A 20965-nucleotide genomic window follows, 5' to 3' on the forward strand; every position below is an offset into this window, starting at 1 on the left:
CCTGACTCAATTAAAAGATCCAGTCCGAGTCTAATTGCATTATTTTATTTCTTTGCAATTGAAAGAACTCTGTGTGTGCTGCTTTATGCCCAGTGTGTTTTACTATTTTACTTTATGGAAAGTATCCTTCATTGACCTCGATTCTTTAGGGTTTCATTAATATATACAACTCTAGCTAGGGCATTTCTCAAGTCATGCATTGCAGATCTCTCTCTGTGTGTGTCTCTGTCTCTCTCTCTCAAAATAGAGAAGCTAAAGAGAATGGGAGGAGTTAACAATGCTTTCTTTGGAAGCAAAATTTCCAGCTCTAACCTATCTCCAGAAACTTCTTTTAGCAGGAGAAACACCACAATCTTTGCCTGTGAATTGCTCTGGCTGATAATAATCACACTTGAAATTCACCTCCAAGTTATTGTCTCCGCACCAGCACAAGCTTGAGTTTAGATTGTGGTGTTTATAGATGAGCTTCTTATTGTGTATGGTTTTTTTTTATTGTGCAATTGCTCTGCCTTAGTCAACAATTTTATAATGGTCCAGAGGACATTTCTTTCTATCTGTCTTCCCACCCATTGGTTCATTTCTTTTCCTTGCAGAGAAGTTCAGAAGAAAATGCAAAGTAGCTGCTCAATGCCCGATGATTAATAAGCACCACATCCTTCTCTCTGAAAACACACTGAGTGCCAGAGGTACTTAGAGCAGCATTGAAATAAACCCCTTAGTCTACCTAAAGCTGACTTTTAAAAGGGCTCCTTGATTAATAAAATTCAACTAAATCATTTTGCAGAGGAAAGCATGCAACTAAGAACCTCGGTATTAAACAGATTTATTTTACTGCCAAGCAGTAAACATGCTTTGAATCCTGATGGTAATGGAAAATATCTGTTTGCTATTATATATTTCCTGAAATAAATCTGTATCTGTTGTAGGGTAGTCCTCCAATATGAATACATTGGAATCTAAAAACCCTTGTTCTCGTAAGACATATATTAAGCTTAATTGGAAATAATGTTTGGCTGACTTGACCAACAAGAAATCACTAGCTTCAGAACTGTTTAGTAAAAGGTGAAATACATTCACATATATGACAAAGTGGGATCTCTTTGAGTAAAGGAAAAGGTTTCCCTCACACGTGTGCTAGTCCCATGATGGCGAACCTATGGCACGCATGCCACAGGTGGCACGCGGAGCCATGTTAGGGCACGTGAGGCGTTGCCCTGTCAGCCCTGTCAGCTCCAGCATGTATGTGCGTGCTGGGCAGCTGACTTCAGCCTTTTCCTTGAAACCGGCTCTACAGCCAAACCAGAAATTTGGGAACAGACTTCTGGTTTGCTCGTAGGGCTGGTTTTCGCCCTCCGGAGGCTTCAGGAGGCTTCCCTGAAGGCTCCGGAGGGAGAAAAATGGCCCTACGGCCAAACCAGCAGTCGTGCCCATTATTATTATAGCATTATGGGTGTGGCATGCCCGCGCACGACCCCCCTGTGCTCCCCCCGCTTTTAGCATGCAATGGGGAAAAGGTTAGCCATCACTGTGCTAGTCGTTCCCGACTCTTTAGGAAAGATCTCTTTAGATCTTTTAGATCTCTTTAGGAAAGGTCAATAGAGAAAATTACAAAAGAATCTATCCAGAGTGCATTTCAACATTTTAAATGATGTTTGACTGTAACTAATGCAAAGAAGAAAAAGCTAATCATTTTAAATGGAATCCCAAGTGTCATTTCAGGCTTCCCCATGCAATCTCTTTTACAAGGGGGGGGGGCTGTTGATTTTTAGGGGAGAAGAAAACCATAGAGACACAAGTTCATTGATATGGGATGCAATGAGAGAAGGGTGGGGAAAGGGAAGTGAAATGAACATGCTATTCTTGGCCCTCTGAGAACCCTGAAAAGGCTTTGCATGACAGATCCCTAGGTAAGAAATTTTTCTTGAAATGGTCCATGATTCCAAAAAGCCAATATAAAATGCCTAGTTACAATTGGGGGCAATCAGTTGTGGTGGCGTAGTGGTTAGAATGCAGTATTGCAGGATAACTCATTGCTCACTGACAGCAGTTCGATCCCAACCAGCTCAAGATTAACTCAGCCTTCCATCCTTCCTGGGGAATTCTGGGAGTTGAAGTCCACATATTTTCAGGTTACCAAGATGGAGAAACACTAGTCTACTGACATCTACATTACAATTCTAACTTGGCATTATCCCTATTAGCTTCTCTGTTTCTATACTTTTTGAGATTTATTAAATTTGGGGACGGAAGGGCACTACAAACTGATTGTATTCATTTTAAGTTGTGAATGCAGACCATCACAACTCTTCCAAATGAAGGTCTGTAATATTCCCATTTCTTTAAAAACAACAAAAAAAACCTTGAATTTTTCAAGGTTTTAGTATAACCTGCCTAAAATCTTTGGATTGTGGCAAAAAAAATAATAACTATGGATGAATAAACAAATGAACACTGATTTAAGTGTGCTCTGAAGCCTTTATTGAAACTAGAATGAAATGTAGATAGCTCTTGACTTTTGCAAATATTTCCAACTGATTTTTTTTTTTAATCTCCTCCTCTCAGATCTCAAAAATGTATAAATTTGGGGAACTATAGGCAGGGAACGTATCAACTTAATCAAGAGAAGTGGGAAGAATTCAAATGCAGCACACAAGAATGAATCTTTCTAAAATGAAGGTCGCCTTGGTGAGCCTGAATTTTTTTCTGACGATTCTCCCAAAATACCAAGGCCATTTGCTTAACCCTGTTAATTACTGACTTCATCAAAATGGCACAGGCTGGGTTTGGAGAGCAGAAGCTCATACCTGATCTTAGCATTCTTGACCCTCCAAACTTTTCATTTTCGAGGTGATGCAAAACAGAATGGCGTGAGACTATGTGTGTGGAGTGAGGAGATCAACCTTTCAGCTAAAAGTCCTTCGGTTGAATATTTTCACATCACCCCAAATCTATTATTAATCACCTTGGTCTCTTACTTGTCTAAGAATTCCACAGATTCTCTTAAATATTTAATCGAAAAAGCAATCATTTCATCAAGTCCGCTAATGTTTTCCTTCCACTTTGTGTCATGTGTCAAGTGCAATCTAATTTATTTATTTAAACACCTCCCTTTCTCCCCCCCCCCCATGTTGCAAATAACTTACTGTGTGGAAATAATAACATCTTTGTCTCCAAAGGAACTTCCCCTACTACCAAGTCGTAGTGTTGTCCATCCGTCCTGGAGCTAGCAGGAAATTTGTTGTCCCCATTGTTGATCTCTTCCTTGTCTCTGTTCTCAATCAGTCACAACACTTCAAGGTAGTAAGTGATGAAATCTAGCTCTCCAAGAAGCCTAGCTTTTAATGACCAAAAGGGTAAATTGACTGAGTGGAAGAGCAATGAAAAAAAAAAACCGCAAAGCTCAGCAGATGGCAAATGGGATTGATTTTTTAAAAAAATAAATAAAACCAACCACAAATGGAATTTCATTCAGAATGCAACGGTGATGTCATCTGGGCAGTCATTTTAAACCGATTGTAAAAATATAATGAGGCATGCTATCAGCTCTAATTGGATTTGAATTCTCAAATTAATTATATTTGAAACTTTGGGAGCAGTTGGGAAAAGGTATGTTTGGACATGCACAAAATCCTTCAGAACTGATCTGAATCCTTCCGGATTAAGATGTTGAAATTGTATAATTGACTTAAATTGAAACTTCAAGTCAAATATTTGTGTTGCACGATTTGCTTTATCTCTAAGGTTTTTCCGGTTTCCACCACAATCCTAGAGAAATAAATGCCAACCCAGAGTGACAGAATTACTGTAACAGAAATGCTGTTAGCAATCAACTGAGGTAGACTGTATTTCCCGATGGGCAAATGTTTATGGAGAGTCTCATTCATCCAGGTCATGGTTGTCCCAAAGGTACTTTTCCAAAAAGGCAACTGGACTTCCTTGTTTTCCCTCCCTTTGTAAACATTTCACTTCTCATCCAAGAAGCTTCTTCAGTAACAAGACAATCCAGTTGCCTTTTTGAAGAAGGACTTCCCGAGGGGGAAGTCCTAGTGCTCTCAATTAGAAGAGATTGTGTGATTTGTCTTGCCTTACCACAAGACAACATGGAAAACGCAGGAGGTGTAAAATTGAAAAGGACTCTTGGAACCATTTATGAACAAAGCAGAACAATTGCACAATAAAATTCCCAACTGCCTGGATCTGAGTGTTATTGAACTTGACCAAGCTTTACAGCAGTGGTTCCCAAACTTGGCAACTTTAAGACTGGTGGACTTCAACTCCCAGAATTCTCCTGGCTGGAGAATTCTGGGAGTTGAAGTCCACAAGTCTTAAAGTTGCCAAGTTTGGGAACCACTGCTCTACAGGACTGATACTTCCATACCCCAGAAGGCCCTGGGCTTATCAGCATAAGATAATTCAGTGTTGGTTCAACATCAGTGAACATTTTTCTTTCTGTCTCATGTGGAAAAAAGAAAACCGGCTGTTTTCCACATTTCTTTATAAGCAAACAAACAAGTCAAAGATTTAATTTTTTCCCCCTTCCAGACACCAAAGTCTATCTTCTTAGATCTCACAGGGAGCTGAAGTGGCCAAGAACAAAGTTCTTAATTAATTCTGCTGCTCCCTAATACTTTTCCCCCCATAAAATATGGTAATGGCCTCATTTAACATCATTATGCAGATCAGCATCAGTGATAGGACCAAGAAGCTTAGAAATCTTTCATATCTTTCTGGAGCTTCCCACCCAGCTTGCCATAATCAACCTGACCTTATGAGCTCTACTTACATGGCTAGCTAACTGTGACCATGTCCTCTTCATTCACCTCAATATATCCAATTTGTTACGAGCTCAGAAAAGCAAGGCAAATAGTTTGAATGATGAGGTGCTAGCTAACATCCCTCTTTTCTCTATCATCTCCACAAAGGTTTCGTTTCTTTCTGTTGCAAATATTAAGGCAGGTGAAGCTGATAAATCTAAATCAAGCACACCAGAAGCAACTGGAATAGGAACCAATCATTTCCCGCTCCTTAAGTAAACCTAGGCATTTTTTGAATCAGGACTATGCCCTAAACCAGGGGTCTCAAACCTTGCCTACTTTAAGACTTGTGGACTTCAACTCCTATTCTGGGAGTTGAAGTCCACAAGTTTTAAAGTAGCCAAGGTTGGAGACTCTTGCCCTAAACCAGTGTTTCTCAACCTGGGCAACTTGAAGATGGATGGACCTCAAGTCCCAGAATTCCCCAGGCAGCATGCTGGTTGGAGAATTCTGGGAGTTGAAGTCCACCCATCTTCACTTGCCAAGGTTGAGAAACACTGCCTTAAACACGTAACTGACAGCTCAGAATGCAAGATGGACACAAAATGGAATGTTCGGAATTTAGGAGAAACCCTAAAAGCAGTTCTCCCTAGTGTGACATCCAAGGCAATCAACGTGTTAATATCTGACAGGTTTTCCAGCTTCGTACACTTTTTAAAAAATTAAAAAGGAAAATTAGCATGTTGTAAAGCAGTGTTTCCCAAACTTGGCAACTTGAAGATGTCCGGACTTCAATTCCCAGAATTCCCCAGCCAGCATTTGCTGGCTGGGGAATTCTGGGAGTTGAAGTCCGGACATCTTCAAGTTGCCAAGTTTGGGAAACACTGTTGTAAAGAATCAAACTGTAAACTCAATCATTATTTCCATGTGTATCTTTGTGGCACAAATAGCTTTCTTTTAAAAATCCAAAGGATAGGCAACAGATGCCAAAGGCTTAGGTTGAAAAAGTGAAAATTGGCAAAGGTAAGCAAGGATAATAGCCAATATCTAATAGTAGGGGAGCTAGTGGGCATTCTGTAAATTAGTATTTTTTTTTTAACGGACGGCTTTTCTCCTGGCATTCAGTTTGTGGGTGGAGAGCTCGAAAATCAATTGTCCCCTACTGCATAGACAATAACTGAATTGTCAATTATGTAAAAACAAAAAACATGGCCTCCTTCAAAGAAACTTTCTAGTCACAGGTAGGTAGCAATTACATGGGAATGATAATGGACAAGTTCAGGCCTTCAAATACCTCAGAAATGTTTTTCATGCAACCAGAGCATGGAGGTCTCTGATTCAATCCCTAAAAGGTCAAAAGTGAAGCTGCCTTATTATGATATTTTTTTTCACACAATAGGAGGTAATTCTATACCTGGTGGACTAATATCACAACTGTCTCACAGCTAATGGAAGAAAATATTTGTAGCTCAAGGCTGAACTGTGACGTCTTTGGTGCTCTCCGAGCTTGGTTGTTTTCTTGCAGATGTTTCATTACTGAACTACCCGTATATACTCGAGTATAGGCCGACCCGAATATAAGCCGAGGCACCTAATTTTACCACAAAAAACTGGAAAAGTTATTGACTCGAGTATAAGCCTAGGGTGGGAAATGCAGCAGCTACCGGTAATGATGTCCCGTGCAGCCACGGGAGCGATGTCCCGCCTCCTATGACACATGGCACAGTGATTCCTATCATTGGATCACTGTACCAGAGGAGGTGGGACATCGCTATGTGGCTGCTTGCCATAACAAGGAGGAGGTGGGACATCGTTGCAGAGCGGCAGAAGGGGGAGGAAGGGGAATCGTAAGACAGCCCTGCATTACATTAGAACGTGAGGAGGGGGGATGGTGCGGTGTGCGCTGCGTGGCAAACTGTCACAGAGGGAGGGGAAACTCACAAGGGCGCCGGGCCATTCACGAGCGTCACCCAGCGGCATGGCCCCACCCCTTTTTCTCCTCCATTTCGGGCAAATTTTTCATTGACTCGAGTATAAGCCGAGGCGGCTTTTTTCAGCCCAAAAAGTGGGCTGAAAAACTCGGCTTATACTTGAGTATATACGGTAGGTAACATCACCACTTACCTAGTGAAAAATGTCTAACAACCCATCTCAGAGAGCAACAAGGACCCCACTGTCCTACAGCTTCCAAATATATGCATAAAACCTTTAGAACAATCAATCTTCCTAAGGAATCTGTTTTGGTTTCCTTGTTGTGTTCCTAACTCAACTCTTTGGACTGAAGCTAACACTTAACACTTACGCCTGTTAGTTACTGGTTCAAAATAATGTTCAACCCAGTTTGTCTGGCTTCTTTGACTTTCCAGACTTCTTGGTAAAAATTGCTTGGTGCCACCCTAATCCATTGTGGATTTTTCACCAATGTATTGATTCCAGTGGGATTTGATCGGGCCAAAGCATCTTTCAAGCTATGCACCAGATACATGGCCCTGTAAAACAATTTTAGTCAGGCCCCATCATATGATTTCATTGAACGCACAAGAAAGTGTTGCTCCTGCATTTTTACCTCTACAATATTGTCCCTCAAAACACCAAAAGAGCTTTTTACTCGCTCCCCTCCATTCTTTTGAAGGAAGGTTCTGAATTATCTTTAACGTATCAAAAGGGCTGTGCCTTTATTCTTGCAGCGAATGGGAAATTGAAACTGTGGGACATGTATTGTCTTTTTTTCATAGACATCTATGAGAAATGTATATTTCTCCATTTATAACATAATACCTGGACAGGCCAGTGGTTGGTTACCTCAGTCTCTCCCTAGCTGACCAGGTAGCAAGAATTTTAGACAATACAGTCCAGTTTTGGTCAGAGCTACCATTAAACATAAACATCTCCTCCAGGTGAGGTGATTAACTAGACTTCCATAACTCAATATATACTTCTTTTTTTTTGGTCTTTCCTTCTCTCCCCCTTCTTTCCCCATTTCCCCTTCTTTTCTTTTTAAATATAAGCATATCATTTTATGTTTTATTTTGTGATTTCTTTGTTATTATTGCTTGGAGCATAATAGTGTTAATCCCGATTAATCCTAGCAGAGCTTCAGCAGGTATCAGACTTAATATAAATTAGCATAGCTCTACATTCTCGTAATGTTTTATGGTATCATTTATGGCCCTTTATAATTATCTGTCCTGGTTATTTATAGAATTTAGACTATTCATTGTAAAATTGCAAAATTTATAGGATTCTTTTAAGTTTTAATACCTTTGCTCAGTAATTTTACCAAAATAATTTTATCTTTGCCTTATTTTATTCTATCAAGATGACATGATTTAGTGTAATTATTGTGTTATTGGTTTTGTGCTGGTGTACGAAGTAAAATTGATGGATTGATTTGAAATTCCTTCCATCAGCTTTTTTTTTAAGAACACCCACCACATGTTTTCAACATTTCACTTCTGCCCATCAACTTAAAAAAATGCAATCTTTAGCCTATATTATAACTTAAGGTGCATTTTCTTACCATACATCAGGGGTGGGGAACAATGACCTTTTTGTGACTTGTGGACTTCAATTCTGAGAATTCATGAGTCAGCAATGCTGGCTCAGGATTTCTGGTAGTTGCCATCCACAAGTCATAAAGAGGCCATCATTCCCCACCTCTGCCTTACATGAAGAAAACATTAATCTTGACTGGGGGGCTAAAACAGGGTGTTTCAAAGCTGAAATTACCCCCTTCTTTCAGAATCAAATGACTTTTTAAAAATCTGGAGCAGACTGAAAAGCAGGGTATAAAATAATTCAATAAAAATCTGAAGAGCCTTTCATATTGTCCAATACTTTCAGAAAGTGGCCATGCCTCTCTGTCTTTTCCTCCAATTTCCACCAACAGGTGAGGCAGGATCCACCCACATTCAGCTATCAAGGTGTGTATTTACAAAGCTCTCTCTCATTACAATGAAAACTTTTTTTTCTTGTCCAAAAATGAGTCTGGATTTGTGTTTAGCAGCAGGGTGGGGGTGGAAGATGGAGCGTCCGCCATCTTCCGCTTCCTCTTCCATTCCGCTGGTGAAGACAGTGTGAAGAAGAAAGCACGGTGAGTGGCACAGATTTTCAGCTCCAACTTAGCAAGCTGCGGTGATGAGGCAACAGCGTTGATAACAGCAGCTACAGTTCTTCAACCTCAACAAAACGGGCTAGGAAAGTCAATACCAGCACCCCCAATAGATAGGTCTGTTTTGGTCAGAAACATACGAAATTCAGTATTGGTGAGAAAAGGTCCTATCGGAAAAGGTAAGGAGTAGGAGACAGGAGGGCAAGTGAAAATAGCAGAAGAAAGGGGAAGGCAATGAAGCTCTCAGAAGTAGGATGGAGTGCAGAGAGGACAGAAAATGTGTTTGGAACAGAATGGGGAAGAGGCTGCAAAGGAAAAATCTTCTGAAGCTCTCAGTTTCTACATAGGGCTCCTTCAAAATAGAATCAGTTTAGAAGAGGTAATAAAAGAACTAAGGATTTTGTGTGTTTTTATCACAATCTCTCCTCCTCCTCCTCCTCCTCCTTCTCCTCCTCCTCCTCCTCCTCTTCTTCTTTTTCTTCTTCCTCTTCTTTCTTCCTCTTCTTTCTTCCTCTTCCTCCCCATGCGCACACTCTCTCTCTCATTTTACTAAAAAATAAATTACAAACTAGATATTTTTTTTCTGAAGACAGAAAAAAAGAGAGTCCCAGGCTAGGTCTGTGCTGATTGGCTACTGCTGGTAGGGCTGCTACACTAGACTCCGTGAGCCGTTGGAGCATCTGCGTCTGTGAAGCAAGGAACTGGGGGGGCAGGTTTGGTGCGGGTGGTTGTAGGGCGGCGGCGGAGGTGGAAGCGGGGGCTGATGGATGATTTTCACCGGGGTCCCTTGGAGCCCGCTGCCTCGACAGTGCAAGGGCGTAGAGTTGCAGGAATCGGAGGACACGTAGCGCGTCAAAGTCTGGTTGAGGGCCGGCTCCATTCGAGCAAGGCAAGGCTTGTCCAAGACTATAACTTTGACAATCTGCTGACACTGTACAAGAGTCCCCGCCGAGGCAGGGTAAGAGGGCGCCAATGCTGCCTCCAGCCTTTCCCGCGCCACATTAGGAAGTGTGCTGGGCTCCACTCCACTCTCGAGCCCCGGGAGAGAGTTGTGCTGGTACGTTTGAAGCCTGTTGTGAATTGACACCTAGTTTAGAAACAGTCAAAGAAGCATTAAATGTTACAAGACATTTTTTCCCAGCTGCTTCTGCTGGCTACCCTTCAACCCCCCAACCCCCCACCGCCAGGTTCCTCTCCAACAGCCATAGCCCAGCTTAAGCGTTGCTCCAAAATCTCCCACCCCTCATTCCCACCCCACTCCCACAGGCACATCTTCCCCAGGCTTCCTCCTTGAGCCTCATCCCAGCGAAGGCAGTAATGCTATATCCACAGATAGCACAACCTCAACCATCCAGATGGAGTCAATACATGGGGCACCCAGAACAAGTGGGATGAAAGACATAAGCTTCACGTATTATACGCTGGAGGCATGAGCCCACCGCCTTTCATGCAATCAAAAAAAAAACTATCTTGTTACTCATGAGTTTTACCGTATATACTCAAGTATAGGCCGGCCCGAATATAAGCCGAGGCACCTAATTTTACCACAAAAAACTGGAAAAGTTATTGACTCAAGTATAAGCCTAGGGTGGGAAATGCAGCAGCTACCGGTACATTTCAAAAATAAAAATAGATACCAATAATGTTTTTGAATATTTATTTCAAAGAAAAACAGTAAACTAGGTCTGGGACATCGTTATGTGGCTGCCTGCCATAACAAGGAGAAGGTGGGACATCGTTGCAGAGCGGCAGGAGGGGGAGGAAGGGGAATCGTAAGACAGCCCTGCATTACATTAGAACGTGAGGAGGGGGGATGGTGCGGTGCGCGCTGCACGGCAAACTGACACAGAGGGAGGGGAAACTCACAGGGGCGCCGGGCCATTCACGAGCGTCACCCAGCGGCATGGCCCCGCCCCTTTTTCTCCTCCATTTCGGGCAAATTTTTCACTGACTCGAGTATAAGCCGAGGCGGCTTTTTTCAGCCCAAAAAGTGGGCTGAAAAACTCGGCTTATACTTGAGTATATACGGTAAATGTTCGCTTTTTAGATTTATTTTTGTTTTAATGCCCCTATTTGTCTTTTGCTTGGAAGAAAAGCAACTGGGAATAAAGTTCTTTGCAAATTCTGCTTAATGCAGGCGTATTTTCAGATGAGCTGCGCTTTATGACTGGCGTGCTCAGAAACTCTTACATCATCTTGCAGTCCATAGGCTAACAAGGCAGAAAGAAGGAAGAATAATTGAGGTTGTACATCTCTGTGGGGAGGAGGAGCGGGCAGGAGATGAGATTTGCTGGCATTCAAGGAAAGACTTGAGCTCTTCCTGGCTCGTGTCTTTCTGAGCAGGGAAGTGGCACGCATGACTCACTACTCTGTTTACAAAAGGAGAAAATTAAAAAGGGAAAGGGGGTAAAAAAAATAATAATAAACCAAGCACAAATCTAACATCTTTCAGCAAACTCGCAGCTCGCTCTGATCCACTCAATGATTGGCAAGTGAAAGGAAATGTTTTATTTTTTTTAAAAAAAAAATCTGGCCCCCAAAAGGAAAAGGAAAAAAAAAAAAGGTATCCATCCAAGTTTGCACAATGGTTTAAAAAAGAAAAGAAATCTGATGAAATGGCAGCAGATCAGGTAAATCTCAGAGAAAATGGAGATGCTTGTTCCTGCCAGGGAGGGGAAGGGAAGGAAGAAAGCTTGAAGTCTCTTGAAGTGAGAAGAACCCCAAGGAATCCCTCAAGTTCCGTTTGCAAACAGCAACTAAGATGGACTGGAGTTCCCTGTGGAAGGAATCTAGGGAGCCTACAGATAAAAGTGAAGAGAAAAGAGTTTCAAAGAAGCACGGCTACCCAGTAGACTTGGGAGAGTAAGGGCCGACAAGGAGTTGGAGAAGGAGGTCCCTTTTGGGGAGGAGCACTGGCAGGTAGGGTGCCCTATCTGTCTAATTCTGGAATCCCAAGGAGGATAAAGCTTCATGAACCCTTGGGATCCTGAAGTGAAGATTTCTCCACGAAGAAGTGTCTGTTCTGTGACTCAAAATGTAGATGCCTGTTCCTGTAGGGCATTAGTAGCCATGCTGACAGAGTAATGAGTTAGTTTTTATGAAGCACATTAGGAGGAGCAACAAGTATACCCAGGGGGGCTGTTTTCTCAAAGGCTGCAGAAGAGAAAGCTGAAGGGCAGAACTTGGATAATAAGGCCCAAACCAACTGATTATAAGGTGATGGAGCTTGGTGTCGGTTAAGAGGTCGGTGGATAAATGGATTCCCTGCCCTGAGAGGTAGTTGTGGCATCTCGAGAGAGAGGGAGACGCTGCTGAATGAGTCTTTGGAGAGTGAATGGGAGCCCTTGGAAGGGATCTTACTGTGGAGATCCATTTCCATATATGGAATAACAAAACCATATTGCCTAGCAATCCTTCCCAGGATGGGGAAGATCTGGTCTAATCTTCCAACCTGTTGTGGCCTGCCAGTGGCCAGCGCAGCTGGCAGCAGATTCGGACAGTGAGGCGGTTGGGGAGGAACATGGAGTCTGGGGAAAGCTCTGATGAGGCCTCTGTGTCGGAGGCAGAGAGGGGAGCCAGAGCCGTAAGCCAGCCATCAGTTGCCTTCAGAGTCAGTGAGGCAGACAAACAGCTGGAGCCTGCTCCCAGTGTGTGCATGTGCAGAGTTGCCAGATGAAGGGAATAACTAAAGAACAGGGGTCGACTTGGGAGTAAGGCCAGATTATGAATAGCCCCCTCCCAGAGGAAATAAAAGAGGAGGGGGAATGGAATTTGCAGGAGGCAATTAGTTCGCTTAATTGGTTCGTGACTCTCCGAGACGCCTTGCCAAGTTCTGCAGATATCGGCCTGTCAGATCTCCAAGCCAGATAAGGTCTGTGACTGTAAATCCTCCTTTGAAAGACTTTGCCGGCTGTGAATGAGTAGAATTCACAATAAATTAATAAAAGAGAGGTTTTTGTTGGGACCGGGAGTTTGTTTCATGCTCTTGGGAAGCCTCGATCAGAACACAGCCCCACCCCGGTGAATCTTGCCCAGCCTGCCACCAACGTGGCATCAGTTTCTTGGGCAGAAGAGCTATGAGGGAAAGATCAGGTGAGCAGTGAGGATCGGGGAGATTCTGCCCTGATATTGAGCTGCCAGTGGGATTCATCTCGGCTCTGTCTCTGATTTCTCCTGAAAGGGTGCTGGGTGGGGATGAGGAAGGAGCAGGTTAGTTTCCAGAGTTCGGCCGCTGGCTCCATGAAGGATGTGTTAACAATTAGAGAAACGGCTTGAAAAAAAAAATGCTTTGAAGTTTAATCTGGATTTGAAAGTTGTATTACCCGTCCTAGCAGTAACTTTTTATTGTATCTCTGGAAATTGGTAAAATTGTCAGTCTGGCAGGGGAGGCATTGATTAAAACCTGAGAAAAGAAACAACAGAGAATGTAAGAAGGGCTGGACTGGGGGAGAATTACTTACCTCCACAGCTGCACATTCTACTTACCTCCACTGTGTTCTCCGGGCCTTTTTCTCCTAAATCTTTTTTGCCTTTGAAAATAAAAGAGGACTTTCCTTCAGTGGTGCAACCTACTCTTTGCGCCATAAGTTAGGACAACTGTTGGTATTCTACACTGGGCCAGACTTTTTAGGCTTGCTAAGCTTCACTCCCTGCCCATCTTCCATCAATCTACATCATAGTCAAGTCAAGTCAGATATTTTTGGCACCCTAGGCAGAAAAACCCACAAGTTCACTTTCCTGGCAACAAAAATGCAATGATAAAATAATTCGCCTTCAGTTATTGGCTGTGTCACATCAACCTCATGACATCCCTGACAGAGGTGTCGTCTTCTACTTACCACCATTTTCTTATTTATTTGGAGCTCATACCCAAACTTTCCACCTCCACTTGTGTCCTATCACAGAACCCCTGTGAGATACGTTGAACTACGATCGAGTAACTAACTACTTAGTAGCTAGTCATTTTGTGAGCTTCCAAGATGGGAGGTTGAGTTCAACCTGGGTTTCTCCACTCTCAGTCTATCATTTTAACCAATATTGGTTCACTTAGGCCTGATCCCATATGTACTGATTCTATCCTTCCTTTCCTAGTCAAATTTTAAAAGGGAAATTGCTTCCGGGAACTGAAAAGATAATTTTGAGGGAGAGAAAATAAAATATGTTGAGTACTGACTTATCCAGGATATAGATCAACTGGGTATATACTAATTTAACTTTCAGCTCTCCTTCTCCAACTATGGTTTGGTAAAGATAGTATAATTTCCCTATTCTGCCTTTCCAAAAAGAACGATTGAATGATTACGGAATCTGTTTAAGAACCTTCATTTTTTTTAGCCTAAAACCGATGTCTTCATATATCCTGCCTAGATCTATAATTTAATAGCAATAGCAATAGCAATAGCAGTAGACTTATATACCGCTTCATAGGCCTTTCAGGCCTCTCTAAGCGGTTTACAGAGAGTCAGCATATTGCCCCCAACAATCTGGGTCCTCATTTTACCCACCTCGGAAGGATGGAAGGCTGAGTCAACCCTGAGCCGGTGGGATTTGAACCGCTGACCTGCTGATCTAGCAGTAGCCTGCAGTGCTGCATTTAACCACTGCGCCACCTTGGCTCTTGACTATATGGTAACACTTCCAGACTGGTGAAAAGTCCTTTACTACAAACCAGTCCACCTGGTTTACTATAAAGTTTATCCTTTTTGCTTCTCCCCTTCTCAGGGATGACCTAGTTTGGGGAACATCAGCATTATGAAATCAGATGTACACTCTCAAATGTCTTGATAGCTCAAAGAATGAGCTTCTATTGGCTATTAACTCAATTCTATTCATAGAAATCAGCACGAGCTCTGCAGGTGTGGTTCCCCCCTCCGATTAACAGGTAACTAAAAGGTGAGATGATAAGCTTTTAATTCTGATCTGGAAAATCCCCAATTGTGGGGGAACGGCATGGCATATGGAATTGGTTCTTTGAGAATCATAGTTATTTTGAAATGACATCAGCTTGGGGACATTTCAAGGATAAGATCTGTTACGTTATTGCTGAAAGTTGCTTTGTCTTTCCTTTCTCTATTCTCTTCCTTGTTGTTATGAGGTGAGCAAAGAAGGGCTGACTGTTGTACTAGGTAGGAAGTGAAGAACCCGGGAAAATTCTAACCTGCTGGAGATCCTTGCTTGAATTGCATTTCCATCTGAGCCCCATTGGTTTTTAAGGAAAGATTCTTTGCCCCATGCTGTTTCTCCAGCTCCCCTAAGAAGACATGGGAATGGGGGAAAGAGGAGGAAGGTACAGATATATAATGGAGAGAAAGAAAAAGAAAAGATGAAAACAAAAGAAAACAGAGCAATAAAAACAGAGGGACGTGACAAAGAAAAAAAGAGCAATCATGTTTGCTAGATATTGTAGGAGGAGAGTCATGTTAGTCTACGGTGGCAAATAATCAGGAGGAATCTGGAAGCACTTTTCTGTCGTACCTATTTTATTAAAAGCCATAAGTTTTCCTGAGCTGCAGCTCACTTCATCTAATGCACAAAGTGGCTAAACTCATGTAGGTTTTAAATTGGGTTGAGAGAAGTAGAAGAAAGAAGGGAAGAAGGGTGGTTATGGAAATGCAGGGCAGATGAGAGGCAGATTCTAACAGTGATGGGTTGCCAATTTTTTTACTACTGATTCGGGTGCATGCGCGCAATGCTTCTGCGCATGCACAGAAGCATCTGGGCAGGTGGGCGGAGCATCCCGCTGTTACCGCTACTACCAGTTCGCCCAATCCAGGCCGAACCAGGAGCAACCCACCTCTGGATTATAAGTACCATTGTATGACCTGGTCTTCACCCTTGACTCCTTAAACTTTGGCAACAACATAGACTTGCAGATGAGCATCACAGCATGAACACTCAAGTCGGATGCCAAATTCTCCATCCCAATCTAGAATAATGCTTCCTCAGTCCTCGCCTCCTGAAACCTCTCCTTTACTTGAGATTCACTGATGATATTTTGACTACATGGACCTATGAAAAAAAATGCTCATCAAATGTTATCAAAGCTTTCAATAACTTCCAGCTCACTAGCAACTTTAGCAGCAGTGCCCTTGAAGAACAAGTCCATTTCCTTGATGTCCTAGCAACAATGCAGAATGGAGATACAGAACATCACATTACACATGAAGCCTACAGATTACCTCTGTGTGCTGAAATGTTTCAGGTTTCTACCCACCACACACTCTTAAATCTATCATCTCTAGCTATCATCTCTGAGCTATAATTGTATTTGTTCTAATTCATTGGATAAGAGATGCTTGTTCGATGAAATTAAGCCAGCCATTCAGGAGACTGAAACCCACTCACCTAGATCAACAGAGAAATCAACAGAGCCAGATCAATTCCCAGTTCTGTTAAATGATAGATCACAAAAACAGAACAGAATTCCAGTGGTTGTCATAGCTCAAGTCACTCAAACAGATTATTGGTAAACAACATTATTTATACTGGTAAATTACAACCAATGCTGGACAGCTTTTTCAGGAAGTGTGTAGTACCCTTGAGCCATAGTCCACTACCATGCCTTGAGCCTTGTGGAACTGGGATGCGGAAGTAGCGTGCGAGCATGCATATGTGCATGCACACCTCCACTTACACGCGTGTCAACCCTGAAGCTGACCTGATTGAAGCCATTTTCATCACTTCAGCGTTGCCACACTGGAGCTGAGGGACAGGGAGGGTGGAATTGAGATAGAGGGGAATCTGTAGCCAAAACAACATACTTTCTCTTGGGAACCAAGGACATTCTCACACCTGGTCAGAGGAAGCTGGAATGATGCCACCTAGTGGCCAGCCAGCACCGCGATTGGACCATGTGACTGTGTGTTTTGAAAAAGTATAAAAACGTTTACTTTTAATTATGTGAAAACTGCAGGAACCTTCAGAGTTGGTTTTCACCAGCTATGTGCCAATATGATCATTCCAATAAAAGTATTCTTTGAGGAATCTACCTGCCTCGGAGTCTGTCTTGCTATGGATTCATTACTTGGAACCCTGACAGCGAGCAGAGGGTGTGCATGCTTGGTGCTTGCGCCAATGGAGCTACATGCACTTGCCCACCACTCATACAGAACCATACATTCTCCCCCCCTAGCCGGTCCGCAAAGCTGAAAAAGTTGGGGAACTCTGGTGTAGCAGTTCCAGACTTGCATATAAGCCATCCAACCTGAAGCAGATTCTCCTCAGTATTCAGACACAAGGAGAAAATGTTATTAAGATGGGAAGCAGATGTTTGGCCCCATATTCATTTCAACAGCACTGGTATCACAGGCTCCAAAACTCTTCACCTACAAGGTTAAAGGTGCCCTTCCCTTGCTCTTCCTCCAGTGTGATATATGCCATCCTCTGCCAGCAATGTCCCTCTGGATTCAGTACCTCTCAGACAAACTTTGTGCAAAAGAATTAATGGACACAAGTTTGACATCAGCTCTCAAGACAAGGACAAAGCAATATCAGAGCATTTCAGTCTCCCAGGATAATTCATTACAGAATTTAAACGAGCCCTTTTGGGAAAAAAATAAAACTTTAACAACACCACTGGGGGAAGATACTGTTGGACTCACATCCAACAATAGATTTCAAGCCATCTCAGAAGGCCTCCACAAACACAATAGATTTTTTTTAGTACAATTGTTAATTGACAGGAGTATTTATAACATGCATCTGCATAACCAATCTGTCTTCCCCTCCCTTCTTCTCCTCCCCCACAATTTAAATTCTCCATCAGCCCAGCCACTCCGGGCATCTGTTGAAGTGAGCTCCATCTCATGAAAGGTTTTATTAAAATTTGGTGGTTGGAAAAGGTGCTAGCAGGCATCTTCTGACACAGCGGCTAGGTAGGAGGAAGCTATAGTCTACCACAGTGAGAAAACACCCAGTTGGGAAAGATAGAAAAATATACCACCCGAGTGCATGTACGTGTGGGTGCACACACACAAACACAAATGAAAGTTTGGGCCGCCTCTACTTATGCTTTGACAAAACATCAAGAATTCTAGGAAAACTATCTACATTTTAGGCTAAGATCTCACAAATGGGTGGGTAGATTGGGTAAAATTCCCCCAATCAGGGCAATGACACATATTTCTTCCCCTGGATTTGGTGTGTGCTCCTTGAGCCAAAAAGCAGGGAATGACAAACCCAGAAGGGCTACTTCCCTGAATTTGCAAATATCTGTTTCCATGATGAATTTTGATTCTGCAAATTTAGCTTTACCCCACGATGAATCACTGTAGCCGTAGCTAGAGAGCTCTTCAACTGAATGGATACAACAGTAAATGGAGAAGGGATATTTTTTTGTATGTGAGGGGAAGTATTATTCAGTAAGTAATGAAAGAAGAGGAACTTGCAGGATTGTGCAGCCAAGCAATTAATTAGCAGTCCCATTAGGAGCACATAATCCATATAGCATTCCAAAAATGATGCCAGGTTTTTCTGATACACATAAGCCCTGGATGTTATTGTGTGGGCATACTGGACTCATATGAACTAATCCAGTGTACATTTGTTTTCAAATATTCTCATTATTTTCTTATCCATCTTACCCATTTCCAGAACCAAGGGAGTAATTTGTTTACTGGTTCCCTGTGCAATTATTGATAGGAACATAGGAACATTGAATCTCTGACAAGCTCAATGATTCAGTACCTTACATTTGCTTGTATATCACATAAGTTCATAATAAGGGTGGATTCTCTTTTAACATGGTGTTTGAATTCAACCACTGTGATTCGTAAATGGTGATTTACAACTTAGCACTGTGTATAAACCACAGCTAAAATTAATAATAGCTTAGACGAAAGTTTGAACTTGGGATGTGGATTCAGTAACTCGTAATAACTTTTTTGTTTATAGTGGGGAAAGCGATTACCCCAGATAATAATGTTCCTATGTTCCTATATTTATTATGAAGAGAAAAGAGAGAGAAAGGAGAGAGAAAGGAGAGAGGAAAAAGGAGAAAGGAGAGAAGTAAGAAGAGAGGAGAGAAGAGAGAGGAGAGAGAAGAGAGAGGAGAGAAAAGAGGCTTAGAAATTATAACGAACACTCTTAAATCATGCATGTCTGCAGTTGAATGAATACAATTTAAAACAATGATATTTCTGCCTTCCTGGAAATGTTTCCCCCAGCCCATTTTTTTAAAAAAATCTGAAATGGCGTCTCTATCAATGATAAGCATAAAAAATACAGAAGACACGGACATATGTACATACAGACAGAATGACTGCATGGAGTCTGGAACACGCTGGGAGTCTTACATTCAATTCGAATCTGTTCTAGCTCCATCACCTCAGCTATTGATTCTTTGAGGTCTTCCACAAACTTTTGCATTTCTTCAGCATTTAGGGCACAGAAATGAAGCACCTGTTTCTTCTCTGAGCCTGAAACTGGAATCACCAAAGTGATACCATAGGGATAGTCTATGAAAAAGGAGAGGGGAAAAAAAACCTCTGAAAATATTAGTATTGACTTCATATATTTTTTAAAAAAACATATGTCTGGGAGGGATTAGAAAGTTGACTGGAGTGAATGGCCAATAATAAATCCTCCTTCATCATCACCATCACATGCAATGAGCATCTTAGAATAGAATAACAGAGTTGGAAGGGATCTTGGAGGTCTTCTAGTCCAACCCCCTGCTTAGGCAGGAAACCCTACACCACTTCAGACAAATGATTATCCAATCTTTTTTTAAAAACTTGCAGTGTTGGGGCATTAACAACTTCTGGAGGAAAGCTGTTCCACTGATTAATTGTTCTAACTGTCAGGAAATTTCTCCTTAGTTCTAATTTGCTTCTCTCCTTGATTAGTTTCCACCCATTGCTTCTTGTCCTGCCCTCAGGTGCTTTGGAGAAGAGCTTGACTCCCTCTTCTTGGGGGCATCCACTGAGATATTGGAACACTGCTATCATATCACCCATGGTCCTTCTTTTAATCAAACTAGGCACACCCAATTCCAGTAACCATTCTTCATATGTTTTAGCCTCCAGTCCCCTAATCATCTTTGTTGCTCATCTGTGCACTCTTTCTAGAGTCTAAACATCTATTTTATGTTATGGCAACCAAAACTGGATGCAGTATTCCCAGTGTGGCCTTAGCAAGGCATTATAAAGTAGTAGGAACAATCTTGAGGAATAGGAGAAGGAGCCACATCCAAGGAAATGGTCAGATCAATGAAATCCGAGTGTAGAGCAGAAATCTAATTTGGGAAAGCATGTCAGACGTGATGCTCAATAGTTCCACCAATGGTAACAGGAAGGAGGGGGGAAGCGTATTCAGGCTCCTTAAGATCTGTTACAGTAATCCTATAGTAAAAGTAGTCCTCGATTTAGGGTACTTTGGGCCAGAATTTCTGTTGCTAAGCAAGGCAGTTGTTAAGTGAGACATGCCTGATTTTGCGACCTTTTTGCCATGGTTGTTAAGTGAATCACTGCAGATGTTAAGTGACTCACATGATCAGTAAGTGAATCTGGCTTCCCCCTTGACTTAGCTTGTGGGAAGCCAGCTGGGACGGTTGCAGATGACAATCGCATGGCCCCCGCGATGTTGCAACCCTCATACACACATGCCAGTTTCCACGTGCTCAAATTTTGATCATGTGACAACGGGGATGCTGCAACCATCGTAAGTGTGAGGAGCGGCCATAAGTCACTTTTTTCCAGTTTCCACTGGAATTCTATAACAGTTGCCAAAGGAGCGGTTGGAAGTCAAGAGCTGCCTGTACAATATTAGCATTTATGCTCTAACCAATATGACGAACCCTCTGTAGTTAAACAAATGTTCCCTTTATTAGGAGCGCCAGCAGCCCTGGCAAAAAGTTTCTCACACACACACACACACAAACACACACAGCAGGCTAACAAGTCTGTCCGGCAGGAAGATGAATAGTTGTCTGCCACATCTCTTCATCTCCGCCCCCTGCCTTTTATCCCCAGAGCTAGGATGGGCCTTTGTTAGCAGCGGTGGCTCTTCCGTTCCAAGGATCAGCCCATAGATTTCCACTGCTCTCCTCTCCTCTGCCTTCTGCACATCATGCACTAGACCCAGCTGTTCCTCCTTTTCCTCA

The 20965-nt window shown here is 42.4% G+C and overlaps 1 protein-coding gene across 7 annotated transcripts in view; it reads right to left on the reverse strand.

Annotated features, from left to right (window-relative positions):
* Positions 1-6960: 6960 nt before the first annotated feature.
* Positions 6961-20965, reverse strand: part of IQSEC3 (IQ motif and Sec7 domain ArfGEF 3) — a 255338-nt gene continuing 241333 nt past the window's right edge. The window contains exons 11-15 of one of the 7 annotated variants that reach the window (XM_087722944.1): positions 19113-19319; positions 15023-15115; positions 13351-13394; positions 13188-13267; positions 9852-9935 (exon numbers count right to left, since the gene is read on the reverse strand). In XM_087722944.1, the coding sequence (XP_087579070.1) occupies positions 13193-13267; positions 13351-13394; positions 15023-15115; positions 19113-19319 (419 nt within the window). In that variant the 3' untranslated portion in view covers positions 9852-9935; positions 13188-13192. Of the gene's footprint in view, positions 9953-13187; positions 13268-13350; positions 13395-15021; positions 15116-18772; positions 18798-19112; positions 19320-20965 lie in introns of those variants that run through there. The other 6 variants (XM_087722946.1, XM_087722943.1, XM_087722942.1 and 3 more) reach the window with 6 other exon arrangements.

Source organism: Thamnophis sirtalis, unplaced genomic scaffold, assembly GCF_051295495.1.
Source record: "Thamnophis sirtalis isolate CommonGarterSnake01/CBP01778 unplaced genomic scaffold, rThaSir2_p1.2 scaffold_9, whole genome shotgun sequence".
NCBI lineage: Eukaryota > Metazoa > Chordata > Lepidosauria > Squamata > Natricidae > Thamnophis > Thamnophis sirtalis.